Here is a 19849-nt window from a genome sequence, read left to right on the forward strand (position 1 = left end):
TGCGAGAGACAATGAAACTATATATGTGCCAGCCAACTCACGAGGGTGTATAAACTGATGAGACTTCATCTTTGTAAGAGTAATTTTTTTTAATTTCTCCCTCCTTCAATTCCTCACACCCAAAAAAATAAGACAAAGGAAAAAAAATGATGGTGAAGATATTTTTAAGGCAGACATAAATTAGAAAAAAGTTGGAATTCCTCTTCTTTGTATCTCATGCACCTTTTTATTTTTCTTTATGGAATCCCCAGTGTCCCATCCTCGATTGAGTAGAATCATAACTTGAGACAAGCAACGAATCAAAGTCTAGGCATATAAACATGTTGGAGGCGCGAGTACTACGTACTAACTCTGGAGGGAGATTCGGCAGTCGAAGTTTCGGTGCCAAAATTCTAGTAATACATTATAATATGACTAGGAAGAAAATAGGAAAGCAACAAATTAAGAGCCTAACCGAATTAATTAATAAGACTAAACTAGTTGATAAATGGTAATCCATTTTTAAAGAATACATACATACATGCAGATATTTTTCTCTTTCTTTTTGTTTTCCCTTGTTTGCGAGTGTGTGTATATATGTATATCCCAAAGCTTTCACCACCCTGCTGGTCAATTAGGCAAAGCACATGGCTTGTTCCATTTTAAACATGTCCAACGGTGGGGATTAGTTTCCTGCAAATCATGAAATAGCGGATACCCTTAGGATCTTTTCCATATCCACCTTTGAGTTTTGCCGGCCTTTCCTTGTGTTTTAGGTAGCAAACATTTCCCTACCATTGTTTCTCATGTGACCGACCACTCAGTTTGCTTGACCTGGCATTGCTTCTTCCAAAAGTGCACTATAAAACCTAACTATCTGTTTAATATATTGCTTAAAAACCGAGAACTACAATTGTCACTCATATCTGCGCAAAAACCCTTCTCAAACATTAATAGCAAGATGGGAATATCTTCGACGTTACAAGAGATGGCGAAAGACGGTCTTGGACTTGAAATTACCGAGCTCAGGTTAGGGCTTCCAGGAGGTGGCTTGGATCAAGTGATGCTGAAAACTGGCAAGAAAAGGGTGTTTTCCGAGATTGAAGAGGATCATCATCAGAATGGGAAGAGATCGAATGAAGCTAAGTCTGAAATAATACCAAAAAATCAAGTGGTGGGATGGCCTCCAGTTTGCTCCCACCGGAGGAAGATTAGCTTTAATGGCCAGGAATCAACAAAACTGTACGTCAAAGTTAGCATGGATGGAGCCCCTTTTCTCCGCAAAATTGATTTGGCTGCTCAGAAATGCTATTCTGACCTTCAGCTGAATCTTGAAAGGCTTTTCGGTTGTTACGGTATTGGTAAGTAGTCATCTTATCCAACTCTGGCTAATTCCATTTAGCATGAAACTTAATTAGTTCACTAACTAAGCTTTGAATGGAGTTATTATAGAAGCTAATTAATTAATCACTTATTTTGTCGCCCTTCGCCATGCAAATTCCTAACTTAATTTAGATAAAGTATGACTAAATCCTTGCAGACATTCACATGTTGTTGCTACAAACTCCTAGTGCTTGACTTTGGCAGCTAATTCCCTTAGTTTATGCTCATGACCTTCATAATAAGCAAAACTAATCTAGTGGAACTCAATGTGGGACTGTTTTTTTGGTTTCCCTTCAAGTTTCACCTTATTTACCACATAGAAGGAATCAATGTTTCAATATTTCGTTTATCTTCCTAGACATACGTTTTGCCTAATTCTTCTATTGTATCACATGTTATTCTGGGACAAAGACATAATTCACCATGGTTTATTGTCGGAACTAGGTGTCCATATGCTGCTATAGTTTTGGAAGTTGGGTTATTACAAGGATTACAATTTGAAATAAAATGTCCTAAAAGAAAGGGCTAAAGAACTCCTGATGCATGATGTAAAACAGTACTAAAAGTACAAGATAGTAAAGTACCAAGTGAAAAAAAAAAAAAAGCCTAGAAAGAACTTATTTCATACTGAGAAAAACAAATTCAGCTGTCCTTATGATCTCATTTGATATGTTGATTGTTGACAGGAGAGGCGTTGAACGATGCGGACAGTTCAGAATACGTTCCCATATATGAGGACAAGGACGGGGACTGGATGCTCTTGGGTGATGTTCCCTGGACGTAAGTCTCAATTTTACCTCGTTTCCACCAATACATTTGACAAAATACGCATACGAAAATGCAATGTCGCAAATTTTCTTCTCTAGTTTGTGTGGAGGGGCCAAAAAAAAAAAGAAGAAGAAGAAGAATGCTGTAAGAAAAAGATGTTCTTTGCAAGAATTTAATTTAAACGCCTATTTTCACTGTCAGACAATAAATATAACAAAGCCATGCATTTCAAGTTAATTTGTGATGATATTTGAATCGATCTGAGAAGGGAAATTTTCATATTTTAACAGAAAAAGAAATACTGTGTTATTATGGGTTTTGGCAACAACACCAGTCTTTTTCACTTAATACAGTATATATCGCCGACAGGCTCGATTTTTCCGCTAGTTTGCATCTCTCCATGACATAATTGTCCTTGAGGACAGATCCCCATCCAACATGATTTAGTGCATGCAAAGCCCTAGGAAAGATCTAGCCAGAATTAGTACTAGCAGATCTCATGCGTGTGCAGCAAAACTATGAAGATTTTGAACATGTTGATAGAACCGAAAACACCCCCCCCCCACAAAAAAAAAAAAAAAACCATATTCCTTTAATAGTTCTTTTCCTTTTTGTTTTCCCCTAATCTTAAGTTTTAGAAATTGAATCAATTCGTGGCACGAAGGACGTTAGTTCTTTACTTGTTAATTCATGTGTCAGGCTCAGGCGAAATTTGATAAAATGAACTTACATGCTAAGTTGTTTCTTTTTATGTGTCTAAATGTTCATTAGAACGTGAAAAATCTAATCTAATCTAATCTAATCGCGATTAGAGTCGAAAAGATCTTATAATGCTAAAAAGCATCTTGTTTCTTTTTAAAATTAATTTGCAGGATGTTCATTGAATCATGTAAAAGGCTGAGGATCATGAAGAGGACGGATGCAAAAGGCATTGGGATTCATCCAAAGAGCACTTTGAAAGGAACCTCACGAGATGGATGATACATATATGCAATTTCTTCCTCACGCTTAGTACTGAGAAGTACTTGAGACTGAATTCGGTGTACCCACTATGACTTATCTTTCCACATAATTACCTGTCTGAAACAGTAGTATTTTAACTTTGATTGGATGGGATGGATGAGTTTCCTTCCCTAGATGTCCCAAATTTATGTAAGTTGACAATTCCTTTGCCTTTTTATATGTAGCATTTGCTCAAATTGACGATCGATTTGTCATATTTGGATTTTGTGTAATGAACAACATATTGTGTTCCTTAATACATTTTTGGCTCATGTATATATATCAGTTGCTTGCTAGGCACATCAGTTTTGTTATAGTAGAAGTTTTTTTTTTTTTTAAATTTGCTAGCGAAAAGATAAAAAGAGAGAGCTCAATTTTTTTAAAAATTTGCGATGCACATGAATTTTTTTTGGTTGGTTGGTAATAAAAAAAGATGATCATTATGATGATTTTTTTCGCCTATAATAAGCGATGATTATCGCTAATAAACCGATTAGTGACGATATGATCCTCGTTTGTGGCTCGGAAAAAGTCTATATAGCCACAAACTGCTAATTGGTCTAGAATAAATATGGTTCAAACTAGACAGAAGATTAATAAATTGGATTGTTTTCGCAATTTCAGTTTAGAAGATTATACCCTTTGATTTCTATTGGCATGTGAATTCTAAATACCGAGTAACTAGACATTTAGAGACATTTAGTATATACACTTGAATTGTTGTTCCAGACATATTCACATGGACATAGCCATATTCACATGAACTCCAGGTACAGAACCTCCTTCTGCTGCTGCTGCATAAATATATATATATATATATGTTCTGGGCAGTTGCTTCAATCACATATTTTAACTACCTAAAACTACTAGCATCACGGTACCCGGACAGAATGAATGAAGTCTGACAAGGCTGTGTAAATTTATAATCCTAGTGAACAGTATTTGTCGTCGATTACTATGATTGAATTGAAATCTTAAGTCATCCTCAATTTTGAAGTCATATTAAGGTCATATCTTTATTAACATGTGATTTTGATAATTGTTGTCGACGAGTAAGCCACGTCCACACAATTTATTTGGCTTCGAGTTTGACCGTGTCTTTGTGATCAAATTAAATTAACCCTTTAAATCACTTAGGCTCCGTTTGATAACACTGAATCTGAATTCTGAATTCTAAATTCTGAATACTGAAATAATTAATTTGCTGAATTTTAAACATTGAAAAGAGATATATGAATGTCTGAATCTTAATGCTGAATCTATTTATACTGTTTGATAAATATTCATAACTTAATGCTTAATAAGCTAAATTGTACAATTTTGCCCTTCTATCTTTTAATCCAAAAAGGAAATAGAACCTATGATTTAATTAACTTAAAATTGTTAGGTATGAAAATGACAATGATTGTGAAGAGCAACGCATACAATGACAATGTTTCTTTGTGTGGGAAAAGGGTATGGTTTCATCATTTTTGAGAATGGGAAAACGAGTTTTTAATACTCCAAAAGCACGTTCAATTATATTTCTCAATCTTGCATGTGCTTGGTTAAAGCGTTCTTCTTTTGATCTTGGACGAGAAGCATTTCGAAAATTAGACAACCAATATCTAATATTTCGATATGGTGTCATAAAGCCACGTGTGTGTGGATAAGCTGCATCACATAAATAAAATTTATCTACACAAAAAAAATATATATCAAAATATAAATGTTTGTGGATGAAAATTACTGCAAAAAAATACTATTGTTAAAAAAAAATTTTGAATAGAGAATATCAGGTTGTTTTGTTTAATTAGATAAGGATTTTGAATAGGGAATATTAGATTGTTTAATTAGATAAAGGTTTTGAATGTAATTAACAAACAGGGATATATTTGGTAGATAAGATAAAGTAGTTGAAGTAAATCTCTTGATTCTTATCAAATTAAGCATTCAGCTACGATTCTTGTGCTGAAAAAAATACATACAAATTCAGCACTACTTAATAAGTTCAGCAGGTGAATTTTTATTTATCAAACACCCACAACATCTGAATGTCTGAATGAATTCAGTTTCAGCTAGGGGTGGGCAAAATTATCCGCTAACCCGAAAACCCGTCATATCCAATCCGATCCGATCTGAAAATTAGGATATCCGATTTTTATTATTTGATCGGGTCAAAAGAGGATCGGGTACCCGCTAAGATGCGGGGCGGGTTAGGGTCACATAATTAAAAACCCGCGGGTACCCGATCCGCCCCGCATATATATATTTTTTATTTTATTTTTATTTTTATACACACACTATAAAATAATAAGAACTAAATAAGTAATTTTATTGAATAAATTATATTACAAATATGAGAGACTATAGTTTATTTACAAGATTCATTTGTAGAGGCCATGATCTTATATTTTATAGAAAAAAGTTTAATTAATGTGGAACATATATATTAAAAAATGTGCTACTTATTTCAAACTTTTATTGATTTCGAATTCTTTTAATTTTTTTCCTTTATCTTATATTTTCTTCACATGCTTATTTCTTGGTGGGAAACCTTTTTTAGAAAAAAAATATTTCTTAAATCTTAGATGAATGTGTAAAATATAAAATTAAATTGGTATAAATTATTTTTTAAAAAATTAAATGATAAATGGGGCGGGGCGGGTACCCGTTGACCCGACCCTATCTCAGCGGGTACCCTATTATAGGATACCCGCTGATATGCGGGGCGGGTAAGGGTCAAAAAATGGCTGACCCGCAAGGTGCGGTCGGGTCAGCCAAATGGTGAATGGGGCGGGTACCCGACCCGCGCCCACCCCTAGTTTCAGCACTTTTTTATGTTATCAAACAGGCACTTATTCAGGTTCTCTGTATTATTGGTCTCAAAACTGTTTATGCTAATCCAGTATAGCAGAATTGAATAACAGAATTGAAAACGGGAGTCAATCTTTTATTCAACTTCTTTGACTTTGAAGACCAACTAATAATTTTTCGCCCTCCTCGAATTTACGCTTGAAATCTCCAATTTAAACTAAGTTACGCTGACTTCCTTCTTGAATTATTATGACTTTTTTTTTTTGGTAAGATGGGTTCGATTTCGATCACTATCATGAGTCAGACTATGCTTTCGGGACCATTGGTTATTTATAAATCACACTGACTTCCTTCTTGAATTATTATGACTTTTTTTGGTATGATGGGTTCGATTTCGATCACTACCACGAGTCAGAGTATGCTCTCAAGACCATTGGTTATTTATAAGGGTTCTTGTAGATCATTGATCAATACAACTCTCATATTAACAGTGGGATTCAAATACATAACATTTTACGAACAAGTGACCCGTTCTTATCAATTGAACCAATTTATGTTATCGAATTATCATGATCATGCTTATGGTATTTCATACGCATATGACATATTCTTCAACTCTTCGATATTCAAATAAATCTCTAATTTTTTGACTGTGTACTTAAACGTCGATGGGTGGCTGTATAAAGTGGCAGTGAAGAGAAATTGAAACGCCTCTCATAAAAAGATGACTGCAAAACCGGGCAGGAGCATGTGTAAAACTCATTGAATTGATATAGACGCTTTAATAATATTGCCGAAGAATATAATAAATTACCAAAGATGTTAATCCGCACTATATACAAGTTCACTTATAAAGTAATTTGTTCAGGTCAATTAGAATCATGATATGTGTAATCGAAAGGGGCGATCCCCATTCATGTGAAAACGTTGCTTGCTTAATCAAATCTAGCTAATGGCCCAATATGACAAAACATTAAAACGTGCGATATGATCAAGACATTTTCTTGGTGGGAAAAATCCAAAAGACATAATTTTTTATAAAGGGAAAAGTGCTGCTGATTGATTCGTGATTTCAGTATCGTGTAGAACCAATACCAGTAATACGGATAGAAGACACTTGAGAGACATGTTTGCATGCTGCCATCGAATGACAACGTACGCCTTCATGTGATTGGCATCTTCTTATAACAAATTTTGGTGATATTGGAAATCCATTTAAGTGCTTGGTCTGCTCAAATTTACACATGCATGTTGTCACGTCTCAGCGTGAAATTAGTTCATCTAGTTAATATTGCTGCTAGAATGTAAAGAAGAGAGAATGTTGGTTAATTTAGTCTAAAATTATGAACTTGATATTTGTATGAACGAGTAAATAGCCAGAATGATCACTAAACTATCTAAAGTGGCGCGGTTTGATCACCAGATCGATTTTAATTTTTTTGGTCCAAATGGTCACTCAACTTCTTAAAATGGACAGTCATTTTCTGTTAAATCAACCAGAAATGACTTACAATCTAGGACTTACATCAAGATGTACGCCATATAATAGTGGACTAGCTAGTAAAATTTCTGAACTTCTTGTTGTTGCACATATTAATTAGCTATGTAAACTTTTGTTATGTTATTGTAATATTTTCTCTGAGAACAAGCGCTTCATATGGTCCCTAATGTTCTTCAAAACCAAAATAAAATTTGGTTTTAAAGCCTTTTATTCTGCAAATGTCAATTTTACGAATTTAATGATCTTTGTTCGAGGTCTTTATCTGGCATTGAAATCATTGGTTGCAAGCCTCGATCCAAAGAGGCCAAGTTTGTTCGTGGTTTTCGTCAACAGTAAACTTTTGTAGCACCTCATATTGATATTGTTAATCAATAGTGACATGCATGATGCTTACGTTGATTAGAATTGTCGCCTTTGAATTGGTTTATGTGAATAATTTCTGCCTCTGTTTTTTTTTTTTTCCTGAAACTGAATGTGTGTTGCACGTTTTGATTTGTACGACAAATTTGATAAGCGTAATTACATAATTTTGAATCTTGAATTAGATGAGATTTTGTAAATTAAAAGTTTTTACATCTAATTAAAGAGACTTTTACTGGTATGTGTGTTGAAAATCACACGATAAAAAATGGGCTCCATATTTTGAGGATATTTATTTGCTTTTTGAGGATAATAAGTTACTTCAAGTAAGGCTTTGTTTGGATTATCATTTTTTTAAAAAAAAAATTATATCTTTCATAAATACATTTTTTAAATATATTTTTACTCCATACGCATATTAAATTATTACAGTGAAATTTTTTTATAAAAATTTCAAAAAATAGCAGTCTAAATAGGCTCTAAAAAGTTTTGTAATCCTTGTACTTTTGAGCAAGAAAATAGCGCGGAGACCCGGTGGGAAAAGGAAAAGGAAAAGAAAAAGAAAAAGAAAAAATATCGGGGCTGACTAGAAACAACCCAGCGGTAAATTATGACGTGTATCAACCTAGGGGCGACGGCAACGAGGAAAGCAGGGGGCGGAAAAATTAAAGCAGCCCACTCGTGTCGGTTGATTCTGGTCCTTAACAGACTAATAAGTAGATGCGACTCATACTACTGTCAAGGCCCGACAAAGCGACACCGTCACATGCTGGTCTGTGGGCCCATCTTCAATTTGAGGAATTCTTATCATATGGACTTATGGAAAGTTGACTCGTACCTTATAAAACCCGACATCTGGGCCCTACTTTCCGTTTGATCACCTTCTACACACGAGCACATGGCTGTGCTCCTCTGTAGCACCCTTCAGTCCTCTATTCATGCACTTGCGTGTTCCGGAGGTCTTTCCATTCCGGTTATTGTTTATACAATTCGAGAAACCTCATTGATTAGGGAGAGACAGCCGGCTAGTTAATTTCCAATAAGTACAAAAAAAATAAAAAGTTCGGAAATTGATTATCATAAATATGGTAGGAGTTGAATTTCATTTAGTGATCAATAATTGGAATTTTAATGTACCGAAAATTCACTTGCTTAAAATTTTTGAGTTATTGTTGAAAGATCAATTGATTTAATCTTCTTTTTTTTTTTTTTTCAAAAGCTGATATCTTTGTGTTAATTTTCTTAAATGAGCCAAGCATGCGAATAAGATTAAACTACTTAAGTCGTTAATCAAAAACTTGGATTATACACTTGTTCGAGATCTTTCTTTTATTTCTTTTCGATCTATTGATAGTTATATTTATAATTAAAGATGATATTTGTTATACATGTATTGAATAAAAATTCGATGAATGTATTTACAATCCATGCATCTAATATAAAAAAATAGAGTTAACCCATTCTACATCTCGATGAATGGTTAAAATAAAAGCATGGTTAATAACTAAAAAAGCTAATACCATTCCCATTTTCATTTATCAGACAATTTAAAGGACATTTGATACTAAGATCAAGAACAAATCTTGATACTCCCTTCGGAGGTAGGGCGCCATTATAGAAAAAGGAAAAGATTGAAACAAAGAAGCCCGCCACTCTTTAGCCGGACCTTTATTTTCTGGCAAGCCGCACCTCAAACCCCCCCCAACACACACACACACACACAAACAAAAAACTACTCTTGTACCATCGGATGTTGATCTAGATCACGTAAGTAAAACTTGATGATCCCACATGGACGATGGACAGGGACTTATAGTGACGGTACATACATGCCCCAGCAACAGGCTATCACAGCTTCCACATAAAAAAAAATTGAAAGAAATAATTAAGAAACTGACCAGGTCGAACCCGACATGGACCCAAAATATTGAAAGCACTCAAAATCAAAGCACACGCTTCACATCATTCAGTCACCGATCTACATGGACCAATGAGAACGCCCTGTTAAGATACGTGTCAAATCCTCAATGGTCAGTTCCCGGAACAGCCGTCCGAATTGAATTCCTCCTCCTCCGCTTCATTTTTTATATGCGTACATACACACGGAGGTAAAAGCCAAACGCGCTTGTAACTCTTTAGTCATCCTTTTGTTTTTGGTTAAGTTGCCCCTCTGCAGCCGGACAAACTACTAGAAGGAAAGAAGATGTCATCCGACAAGTCTAAAGTGTCGCCAGAATCCTACTCCTCCGCCATGAATTTTGAGGAAACTGAGCTCAGCTTAGGCTTACCAGGTGGACCTCGAGTCCTGAATTGCAGCCGGAAACGGAGTCTTTCAGGAGGTGCTGATCTGAGACTGTGGTGTTCAAGTTCTGGGCAAAATGAAACCTCAGACTCAACAACCATACCTCCAGCAAAGTAAGCACTAGTACTAGCTAGGCATGCATATACATATATGTATAATTATGTACTAAGCAAGTATATGTTTTGTACAAAATGGCCAAAACAATTTATTTGCTTCTTGCAGATGCTTTGAATATTGCTTCTACACATTTCCGCGTTAGATAATCCAATTTATAGATACAAGTTTTTGTATTGATCATATATACCAGAAGTACTGATGTACCGAATCTTGTCATGCCCCCTCGATCCCCTCCTATACTATTGTACGGCAACCCATGAAATCATAGCTAGCTAAGGTAGGATGTGATTCTATTTCTAAACTCTTAATTAATTAAGCAGGGGTTTTGAATTTCAGGGCACAAGTGGTAGGATGGCCACCTGTAAAATCATCGAGGAGGAACATGATGAAGAGTAGCAAATACGTAAAGGTGGCAGTAGATGGAGCTCCATACCTGAGAAAAGTTGATTTGGAGATGTACAACGGCTACCAGCAGCTTTTAGCCGGTCTGGAGGGCATGTTTACCTGCCAAACCATATGTAAGCATTTTTTTTATTTTAAATTACTGCATATGTACGTAGACAGCAATCTGTTTTTCTTCAGTGTTGGGTACAACCATATGTTCCCGGCCGACCACGGAAAATATGAATTTGTAGCATGATATATGACTGTGTGTATCATCAGGTAATGGTGCGAATCAGAAAAAGCTGATGGATCCTGCAAATGGTATGCAATATGTGCCAACCTATGAAGACAAGGACGGAGACTGGATGTTAGTTGGAGATGTTCCTTGGAAGTACGTTCGTTCGTTCAAGAATTGTTTAGTTGTTCCTCAAAATAATTATATATTTTTTTTATTAAAAAAGAAAAACCAGATTTGCTTGATCTCTTTAACTTCGTTTTCCTTTCGGGCTCGGCAGTAACTTCCGTTTTGTTAATTGATCTGAATTTACAGAATGTTTGTGGAATCGTGCAAGAGATTGAGATTAATGAAAAGCTCGGAGGCAATTGAATTGGGTGAGTTGCACAATTTTTTAAGCCCTCTGGTGTTCTTTTCATTTGAATGATTCCAACTTGTTCTCAGAAAAAACTACACACGCATTGAGTCTGATTTGAGTGGAAATAGTTAATATATATATATAGAAATAAAAAACTGTAGTTGTACTTTATTTGGTTACATTGCTTAACATTTTCTTAATTTTGACGTGCATGCAGCTACAAGGACGCCTCCAAATTGCTCGAGCACTTGCTGAAGAAAACCTACTTATTTGGGATAGAAATTTCATGTACAGATCTAGGTCGGTCGGCTCTTTGAGGAGTTAAAGTTTTGAGGATTAATTATAGGATATGTTATACTAGTAGTGTAAGATTATTTAAGGTGTAGTAGAACAAATTTCTGGCTTCTTTTTCCTTTTCAGTCAATGTAAAATTTGGATACCCTGAAATGAATACGATACTCTTTGAAGTTAATTTCTACACATACCTACCTGTGTTTCAAAATACTGTTGGCTGTGTTAGGTACCATTGAATTTACAGCAAGGGATAGAGGAGGAATTCAATTCAACCTTTTTATCCTAAACGAATCCACAGAAGGGATTTTTTTTTTTCCCACTTAAGAAGAAAATGTTTAATTTTAGAGAATAAAGCAAAATCTTTGGAGCCCTCAAAGTATCAAACTGTTATTTGTTTTCAATAAATATGATTCGACACTTATCATGTATGCAACACATTTTCCACTTTGTATTGATTTTTTGTTCTTTTGGGAATCAAGTTGATCATGGCTTTCCGGCTCCGAACAAAGACAAGCAACAGAAAAATGGAAACCATATTCCAATCTTGATGACGTTTTTCAGCTAAAACAGCTTCTTTTTTTTCTTTTTTTGTAAATAAAGAAAACTGAGTTAATGAAAATAAAAAATAGAGCGGCTTAGTCTTCTTTTTAAATGGCAAGCAAGACTCTCCGAGATGTTCTCAAGCCTATGCGTTTTGCTGGAAACTAAAATGCAATGGGGTGTAAACGAATCTAATCAAGATGAACATTTTAGTGTTCAAGTTTCTTGTTTAATTATTTTACCGAATTTGAAATTTCGTTTTATTTATTTGTCGAATTGAATGTAAACGAATTTTGTTATCGAGTTTGAATGTTATCGAACATAAGATGCTGTTTATCATTGAATTAACTAGTTAACAAATCAGATTTGAACGAATTCTGTCAAATCGGGTTTGAATTTGAGTATGAAAAAAGTTTGATTCTCTTTCGGTTCTAATCACGCGTCAAACGGACATTGGATCTGTTATTTCACTGAGGCCGAGTCCAGATTACTAAAAGGTGGCTTATTATGATTGACCTCAATGGCATCGGCTAATGGGCTGAACAGTGACATAAATGATAGGGAGTGGTGTAAAAGGAGATAAAGGAGCCTTCCATCATTGAAAGCTGAAAGCTGAAGTGCTAACCCGCTGTTAGACAGAATATTTATCGTTTCAAGGCCAATATGGGCCTAATTAAGTCCAAAACAAACTGTTCGAAGTTTCTTTTCTCCTTTTTAAGGTAAACAAGCTATTGTATTTAAAGATTAAAGCCTCAAAAGCATCCTTCTCATTTTTCTTATTTTCTTAGTGCATTTTACAATTTTTTTTGAATGGTAGTTGTCGATTCTTTGCGAACGGGACAAATGATTTAATGACATATACTAGATTGCATCATATTCTTGAACAATTTTTCCATCCATCCATTTTTTTTCAATTCTTTAGAGTTTACACGTATTATACCATACTTTTCTCTTCATCCTAATGCAATCCAAACTATTCCGATTAAACACCTTTAGTTCCCCCCCCCCCCCCCTCTCCCGGCCTTTTTTTATGGATAATGGAAAGTTTAAGAGAAAAAGATGAGGTTAACCAATTATGAAGTCGAGCCATAATATTTCAAATCCACCATGAAGATGTTCCTTTACAAAATTGCCTACCATGAGGAACTATTTCTAGTAGCAATAGAATTTCAAACCTAACATGTTAAAATGGTACTAGTTGAGCCAACCCTCATAGACTTCCAATTGCATGTGTGATTGGAAATTACACCAAAAATAATCTTCACTTGTTGACGAAAATTTCTAATTAATGAGAAAAAGCTTACATTCTCCGCATGCGTGATAATACACACCTATTTCTAATATTTTTTTTTTCTGAAGCACATAATAATCCCTCTGATTTAAGCCAAATACTAGTATGTCGGGATACCTTAGGGTACAAACTTTAGAAATAAAAGCCAACTCAAAGGGCATTCGTGATTCGACCATTGTTAAGCTCTTTTCGTAGGGCAACTTGCTTTCTTTTCTACATAATTCAAAGGGATAATTGCAGAAACCTCCCCTGAGGTTTCTACTACTAGCATTGACCTCCCCTATCAATTTTGAAATAGCATTGACCTCCCCTAAAAAAAGTTGGAGCCAATTTAAAAGGTAAAAGTGTGTGAATTTACTAGAGTACCCCCAATTGGATTTAACTTTACCAGATAAAAGGTTTAATTACTTTCATCAAAACCAACAAATCCTTTCTTAAACAAATTAAACTAAACAAACTATTTCTGCATAGTTAAACTAATTAACTAAAGCTTACTTTCATCAAAACCAACAAATCCTTTCTTAAACAAATTAAACTAAACAAACTATTTCTTCTTCTTATTATTAAACTAAACAAACAATTAATATGCTGAATTAATCGATCACCTAAAACATTATCCTAAGATGCATTCTCAATCATCGGCATAGATTCTTCAATGCAAGTCTCAACTCCCAACTACCTTAATTTGTCCAAACAAAACGCGGAAAAGAAAATAAAATAATGTCCCAACGACCAATAATTCAGTCATCTGCAAACTCTCCACAGAAAAATTGGATTATATATCAATAACTCATGGTCGCAGCTGCAACAAAAAAACGTGTACCTTTTACTTGCTTATAAGTTAATTTGTTGTGAAAAGAAGCGGGACGTAAATTTGATTACAGGGAACTCTTTCTTCCCGCATTAGTATGAACCAGTATCGCACCATTGGAGCTAAGTTCTTGTTACGCGTAAGCTGATTCTAAAGTACAATGACATTTGACCTTACAATAACTCTACCAGCTGTGTATGCTTTATGTACGCACTTGTATAAGGTAACCTATATATGTTAGCACTAATTTGAATAGTTTTAGTTTTTTGTTTTACATTTGTAACTCAATTATTGAATGTCAGTGTTGCAGAATCTGAGGTTATTTTCACCTTCAAATTAATTGGCAAACACTCCCTCTTACCCTTGGCTTGAGCTGAACAGATTAATGTGACTTGCTAAACAGATCAAGTGGACTAGATTTATAATTAAGACAAAATTTACTAGTTAAGACAAAAAAAACAGGCTAAATGAATCAGAGCATTTTCATAGCAAAAGTCTATGAAACCAAGCTCAATACATAGAGTTCGAGCCGTATGTGAATGGAACGTGATCAAGTACTACCTTTGAAAACATGTTAAAGAATATAAACTTTTACTTCAAAACCAATTGGGAATGACTGAAGTAGCCATTGTTAATTAGTTTAGTTGGTCTTGATTAACTGATGGGGAAATTAGAATGTATAACGGCCACCATTTAGCTTCTTCCTTCCCATCTTTTCCCTTTTTTTTCCATTTTTCTCTTTAGCCAAATAGATGAAGTTTGTTTTTTTTTCTTCAAACAACTAGATGAAAATGTGAATCCAATTAAGATGATGCATCTTGAAAGGCTTAACAACTTTAAAGAAATGAAATCTATGTAAATTTTCCACAACTACTTTCAAATTGTCAAACAAAACTTTGAATGAAACATTTAGATCAAAAAATCTCCTGCAAACAAAGAGAACGTACATGTGATCTACTTTCGCTATTTTTTGCAAGACAACTTGCGGTCAGTTTCATGCTCAGGCCATGGAAGTGCCTACCTAGATGGCTTAGCTTTAGATGGTGGAAAACTAGTTTGTGAATGTAATGGATGCTATACAGGCCATGATTGTTCTGAGCTTATACCTGACTGCATTGCAGACGTTGATAGGTATTAGTCTAACCACAGATAGAACTAGAGCAGGGGGAAGGGAGGGTCAATTGCCCAAGGTCTGAAAATTTGGGTTTTATACCGTTGTGAATTCTAGATTGAATTTTTTGAAATCCCTTCTCCAGTGTTCTATATTTGCAAACTTTTTGAAAAGTTCTAATACTTTTGGATAAGCAAAAAAATTCTACATTACAGTTTTAGTTGATGAATCAGAACTGCATTCCTTGCGTATGTTGAATTGGACTGAAAAAACGTTGAAATCTAATCTTGACTCTCTTGGTTGCATGCAGCAGAAACCCGACGTTCTTGGAGCCTTTCTGGAGGAAGAATGCAGCAAGTAGTGCAATTATGGTGGCAGGATGGCATCACATGGGCTATGAATTTGAAGATGGTTCACTAACATCTAAAGAACTGGAGGAGCAAATACGAAAGCTCCATGCTACAGCCGGAAATGCAATCACAGACGGAAAATACATAGTCTTTGGCGGTGGCTCGACTCAGCTCCTTAGTGCAGCAGTAAATGCTCTTTCATCCAAGGTTTCAGCATCACCTACAAAGGTCGTTGCATCTGTGCCATATTACCCGGTTAGTCATTGAAAACATCAAGTGAATTATCATCTCTAACACTTGAAGCCAAAACTGGTCAAGAATTATATGTTACTCTTGTTTGATGCTTGGTGAAGTTAATCATTTCCTGTTACTACTCTTCAATGTTGCCTTTCGATTGCACCAGCAATATTTGTTTTGTATTGTGAAGGATGTTGGGGAGTTCCATGATGCTCTCCTGTGGCTGGAAGAAGCCATTCTCTAGGGACTGCAATATGACTTGAAGCTGCCAAACTGAGTATCAAGCAAGCTGCGCAAACTGAGTTGGAAAATTGCTGCTCATTATTTTGTAGTAATCCTGGTATTCATGGGAGACTGACCATCGTTTATAAGCTAGTGCAAGGAACTGCACAATTAGCCGTTAAGTAGCCGTTGGTTTCTCAGCAAATGAAGTTGTTGCAGGTCTGCATCTGGAAGCATGATGTTGCATTTATACCCCCTGAACTTACTTGATGATTAATGCCTATGCCCCTCCCTTATTAATACTACTTGTCAAACAAGATCAGAGCAAATTTGAAAGAAATTTCTTATCTCACTTCTACAAATAATTTTTTAATGGGACATCAAGCTGCCTGGACTGATTCTGCAACATATTGTTCCTGTTCAGGGATGCTGTATGCCATTTCTGAACTTAGAGGGGAGGTCAGTGCAAGTGTCAGTAGTTTCAGGGGAGGTTTCTGCAATTTTCCCTAATTCAAATTCAACACGTTATTTTAAGAGGTGTACACCCTTAAAAAAAAAAAAAAAAAAAAGGCAATCAACAGTCAACAGCGGGTTAGCACTTGGCAGTACACAGATTTTCACGTCATCTAGAATTCATCCACAAGACCGCCGGCACGCGCAGCGGAATTACCATTTACAGCCACGCAAAATCCCCGTGCCGACACATGTTTGACAACTGTAAAGATGCCTTCCCCCCATCCCCTCCTGATTTCCTCCACACCGAAGACATCAATGCCCCTAAATTTCCGCGTTCCCTCTCTTACTTCCTTAGACTCGTTTTCTCCACCCCACAGACCAAAATTCTCACTCTTTTTCCATTTTCAGGTCCATCCCAGATCTAGAAGATCCAATTCTTCCAAGAAGGTACGGAATCCTGTACGTAGGTAATGTATGATCTCTTGTTATTCAAGATTTAATTTTGATTATTCTGGGTTTGGCTGCAGGAGTGAAAATCTTGGAAAAACGGTAATGTCTACATTGGTGGCAGAAACGAATTTCAAGAATGAAGAGGTAAGGAAATCTTTGAGCCCTACTAAGGCTGGACTTGATTCGCTTCCCAGGAGTTTGGTTAACGGCAATGCTAACAAGGACAATGCTGATAAGCCCCCCAAATTGAAGATCTTTATTGGGTATGATCCCCGTGAGGACATCGCTTACGAGGTTTGCCGTTATTCATTGCTGAAAAGATCTTCTATCCCGGTTGAGATTACCCCAATTAAACAATCTGAATTGAGGGGAAAGGGTCTTTATTGGCGTGAAAGAGGGAAGCTAGAGAGCACTGAATTTTCGTTTTCGCGGTTTTTGACTCCCCATTTAGCTGATTATGAAGGTTGGGCCATGTTTGTTGATTGTGATTTTCTGTACCTTGGTGATATAAAGGAATTAACCGATTTGATTGATGATAAATTTGCTATAATGTGTGTACAACATGATTATGCCCCTAAAGAAACAACCAAAATGGATGGGGCTGTGCAGACGGTTTATCCGAGGAAGAATTGGTCTTCCATGGTTTTGTACAATTGTAGTCACCCTAAAAATAGGATCTTGACTCCTGAGGTGGTGAACACAGAATCAGGGGCATTTTTGCATAGGTTTCAGTGGTTGGAGGATGATGAGATTGGGGAGATTCCGTTCGTGTGGAATTTTCTTGTGGGGCATAACAGGGTTGTTGAGGGCGATTCAAGCACATTCCCTAAGGCAATACATTATACATTAGGAGGCCCATGGTTCGAGGCATGGAAGGATTGTGAGTTTGGAGACTTGTGGTTGAAGGAGCTTGAGGAGTATAAGAAGGCGAAAGAGAAGAAGGTAGATAGCTAAAATGTAGTTCAAAACATTGTTTGATTACTGTTTAATTCCACACTGAGATTACCATTTGGTTTCCATTTGTTATCCCAATTATTCTTGCTAGGCTTGTAGAGTTGCTCCCCTTTAGGGGTCATTTCGATGTAATAGTTGTATTATTCAATTTCTAGCAGTTTCTTATTGAAGAATGATGCTATTAGTTCTCCGGATTTACTACTAGTTTCCATATTTCTTTCTTACAATTGACCAGCTATTTGTTGGAAACAATTTGACGCTTAACCACTTTCTCTTTCTTGAACTCTTGAGATTGCTTTGGTTGCTTGCCCGTTTGCACATTGCATCCTGTTTTAGGTACTACTGTTTTTGTCTTGATTCCTGGTTGAGTAGCTGATCTTACTGGAGAAGTAACTGATGTTATGATCTTTAGGACCGCACTTTGTTGGCACATCATCGCTTTCGTGGTTGCTCCTGGATCAAATAGGATGCAGAGTTTATGTGTTTAGACTAGTATGTTTTCTCATCCGTATGCAGAGCTACAAGCATGCCTTTTGGAGATCACCTGTGGTACTTATATATGGTAGTAGTTTCTACAAGAGGGACAACTGTAGTGTTTCAACTTTTGCGCTACAATCTCAGGCTTAACCCCAGAAAAACCTGGTTTCTCCCCCATCAGATGCATGACATTTAAGAGTCAGGCAGAAATTCCATACAAGATGCAGTTTCATTATGTATGCATATCTACTCCTCTTCCACAATTGTAATTCCTTTTCCCTGCTGTTCCAAATTCTACTCGAGTATTCATCTCAGCAAGAAGAATTGACATCTAATTCAATCAACCTGACTAAGAATTATATCTCTTCATGTTCAGTATTCCGCTATGTGGCATCTTGGTTGCTTTTTGTCCTCGGAGAAATTTTTTGTTCTAGGCTTACAAACCCTGGTTTGCTTTACAAAAGGGAAACAAATAGAGCCAATATTATTGCGGAAGCTATAAATACATGGCAATATTGCATTCACGTTCTTACGTGCTTAATGCACTCCTTATATGCAATTTCTGCTTGGCAAAAAAGAGTGAGAGCGAGACTTTACTTGTAGAAACGAACTAGAACTAATGGAAGGACCTAATACAGTCCTGATTCTTGATTATATGTTCTTGTCCTATCTATGTTTTCTTCTAACAGCGGCATTAGTATTCAATCATATAATAATGTTATTCTTAGTCAATATTGCTCATTGCGCACGGAAAAGTCTCTGCTCTGTTCCAGTACAGCTATGATAGAACACGGCGAATTGACTGGTTTAAGTTGTTCGCTTTTAAATGATGCGGCAGCAGCATTCACCGGTTGCATAAACCGTGGTGACGGGGCCAAACAAGTTAGTATTTGCGAGGCATAGTTACAAAACCCCGGTCTAGCCGTGACGGGTCAGTCAGTTGGCCAGTGAACTGGCTGCTCAACCCAACCGAGTTGATAATTGGACCAAATAAGGAAGAAATCAGTTAAAAAGTCAATGACCAGCTTTTTTTTTAAAAAAAAAAATTTGATTGGTTCAACCATTGTTTTGGCCACAACTTTAACAATTACGGCTCGGGAAGGATTAGGTGTTTTTTTTTGGATATTTTTTAAAAATTTTATTATAACAGTATATATTAAAAACTTTATATTGTAGATGATCCATTTGAATTAGATATACTTTGGGGTGTTTTAAAATTTAAAATTTTATTGAGATATTTTTTTAAAAATTTCCTACCACCCACCACCCCTCCTCTCTCCTCCATAGCCACCAACCCTCTCCTCCCCTCCGCTGCTGCCATCCTCTTCCTCTTTCTCTCTCCTCCTATTTTGACTGCACAACTTTGCTGTATTAAGTTAGTGAAATAGTAGCCGTAGTTTGTGGAGTAATTAAATTGCTCCTAATTTCATATGGAGATGACATAACATATCAAACAGGGCCTTAGTGAGAC

At 36.0% G+C, this 19849-nt stretch overlaps 3 protein-coding genes across 3 annotated transcripts; all 3 read left to right on the forward strand.

The window, feature by feature from the left end:
- Positions 1-605: 605 nt before the first annotated feature.
- On the forward strand, positions 606-3432 carry LOC113741884 (auxin-induced protein 22A-like). Its single transcript, XM_027269538.2, has 3 exons — positions 606-1340; positions 2049-2142; positions 3003-3432. Exons 1-3 carry the CDS (start codon positions 941-943, stop codon positions 3109-3111), a joined length of 603 nt encoding a protein of 200 aa, XP_027125339.1. The 5' UTR covers positions 606-940; the 3' UTR covers positions 3112-3432.
- A 6462-nt stretch (positions 3433-9894) lies between these two features.
- On the forward strand, positions 9895-11667 carry LOC113741706 (auxin-responsive protein IAA1). The gene is made up of 5 exons (XM_027269302.2): positions 9895-10204; positions 10545-10726; positions 10872-10983; positions 11143-11204; positions 11403-11667. Exons 1-5 carry the CDS (start codon positions 9993-9995, stop codon positions 11438-11440), a joined length of 606 nt encoding a protein of 201 aa, XP_027125103.1. The 5' UTR covers positions 9895-9992; the 3' UTR covers positions 11441-11667.
- Positions 11668-16777: 5110 nt separating this feature from the next.
- LOC113742950 (protein CDI-like) lies at positions 16778-18099 on the forward strand. The gene is made up of 2 exons (XM_027270979.2): positions 16778-16944; positions 17025-18099. Exon 2 carries the CDS (start codon positions 17050-17052, stop codon positions 17899-17901), a length of 852 nt encoding a protein of 283 aa, XP_027126780.2. The 5' UTR covers positions 16778-16944; positions 17025-17049; the 3' UTR covers positions 17902-18099.
- Positions 18100-19849: the final 1750 nt, after the last annotated feature.

Source organism: Coffea arabica, chromosome 4e, assembly GCF_036785885.1.
Source record: "Coffea arabica cultivar ET-39 chromosome 4e, Coffea Arabica ET-39 HiFi, whole genome shotgun sequence".
Lineage (NCBI taxonomy): Eukaryota > Viridiplantae > Streptophyta > Magnoliopsida > Gentianales > Rubiaceae > Coffea > Coffea arabica.

Excerpts from the sequence above, each read along its gene's own strand:
- LOC113742950 (XM_027270979.2), top strand. The coding sequence starts at position 17,050 with ATGTCTACATTGGTGGCAGAAACGAATTTCAAGAATGAAGAGGTAAGG.
- LOC113741706 (XM_027269302.2), top strand. The coding sequence starts at position 9,993 with ATGTCATCCGACAAGTCTAAAGTGTCGCCAGAATCCTACTCCTCCGCC. Across the intron at positions 10,727-10,871 it reads GTTTACCTGCCAAACCATAT|GTAATGGTGCGAATCAGAAA; the intron begins GTAAGCATTTTT and ends GTGTATCATCAG. Across the intron at positions 11,205-11,402 it reads CTCGGAGGCAATTGAATTGG|CTACAAGGACGCCTCCAAAT; the intron begins GTGAGTTGCACA and ends ACGTGCATGCAG.
- LOC113741884 (XM_027269538.2), top strand. The coding sequence starts at position 941 with ATGGGAATATCTTCGACGTTACAAGAGATGGCGAAAGACGGTCTTGGA. Across the intron at positions 1,341-2,048 it reads TTTCGGTTGTTACGGTATTG|GAGAGGCGTTGAACGATGCG; the intron begins GTAAGTAGTCAT and ends GATTGTTGACAG. Across the intron at positions 2,143-3,002 it reads TTGGGTGATGTTCCCTGGAC|GATGTTCATTGAATCATGTA; the intron begins GTAAGTCTCAAT and ends ATTAATTTGCAG.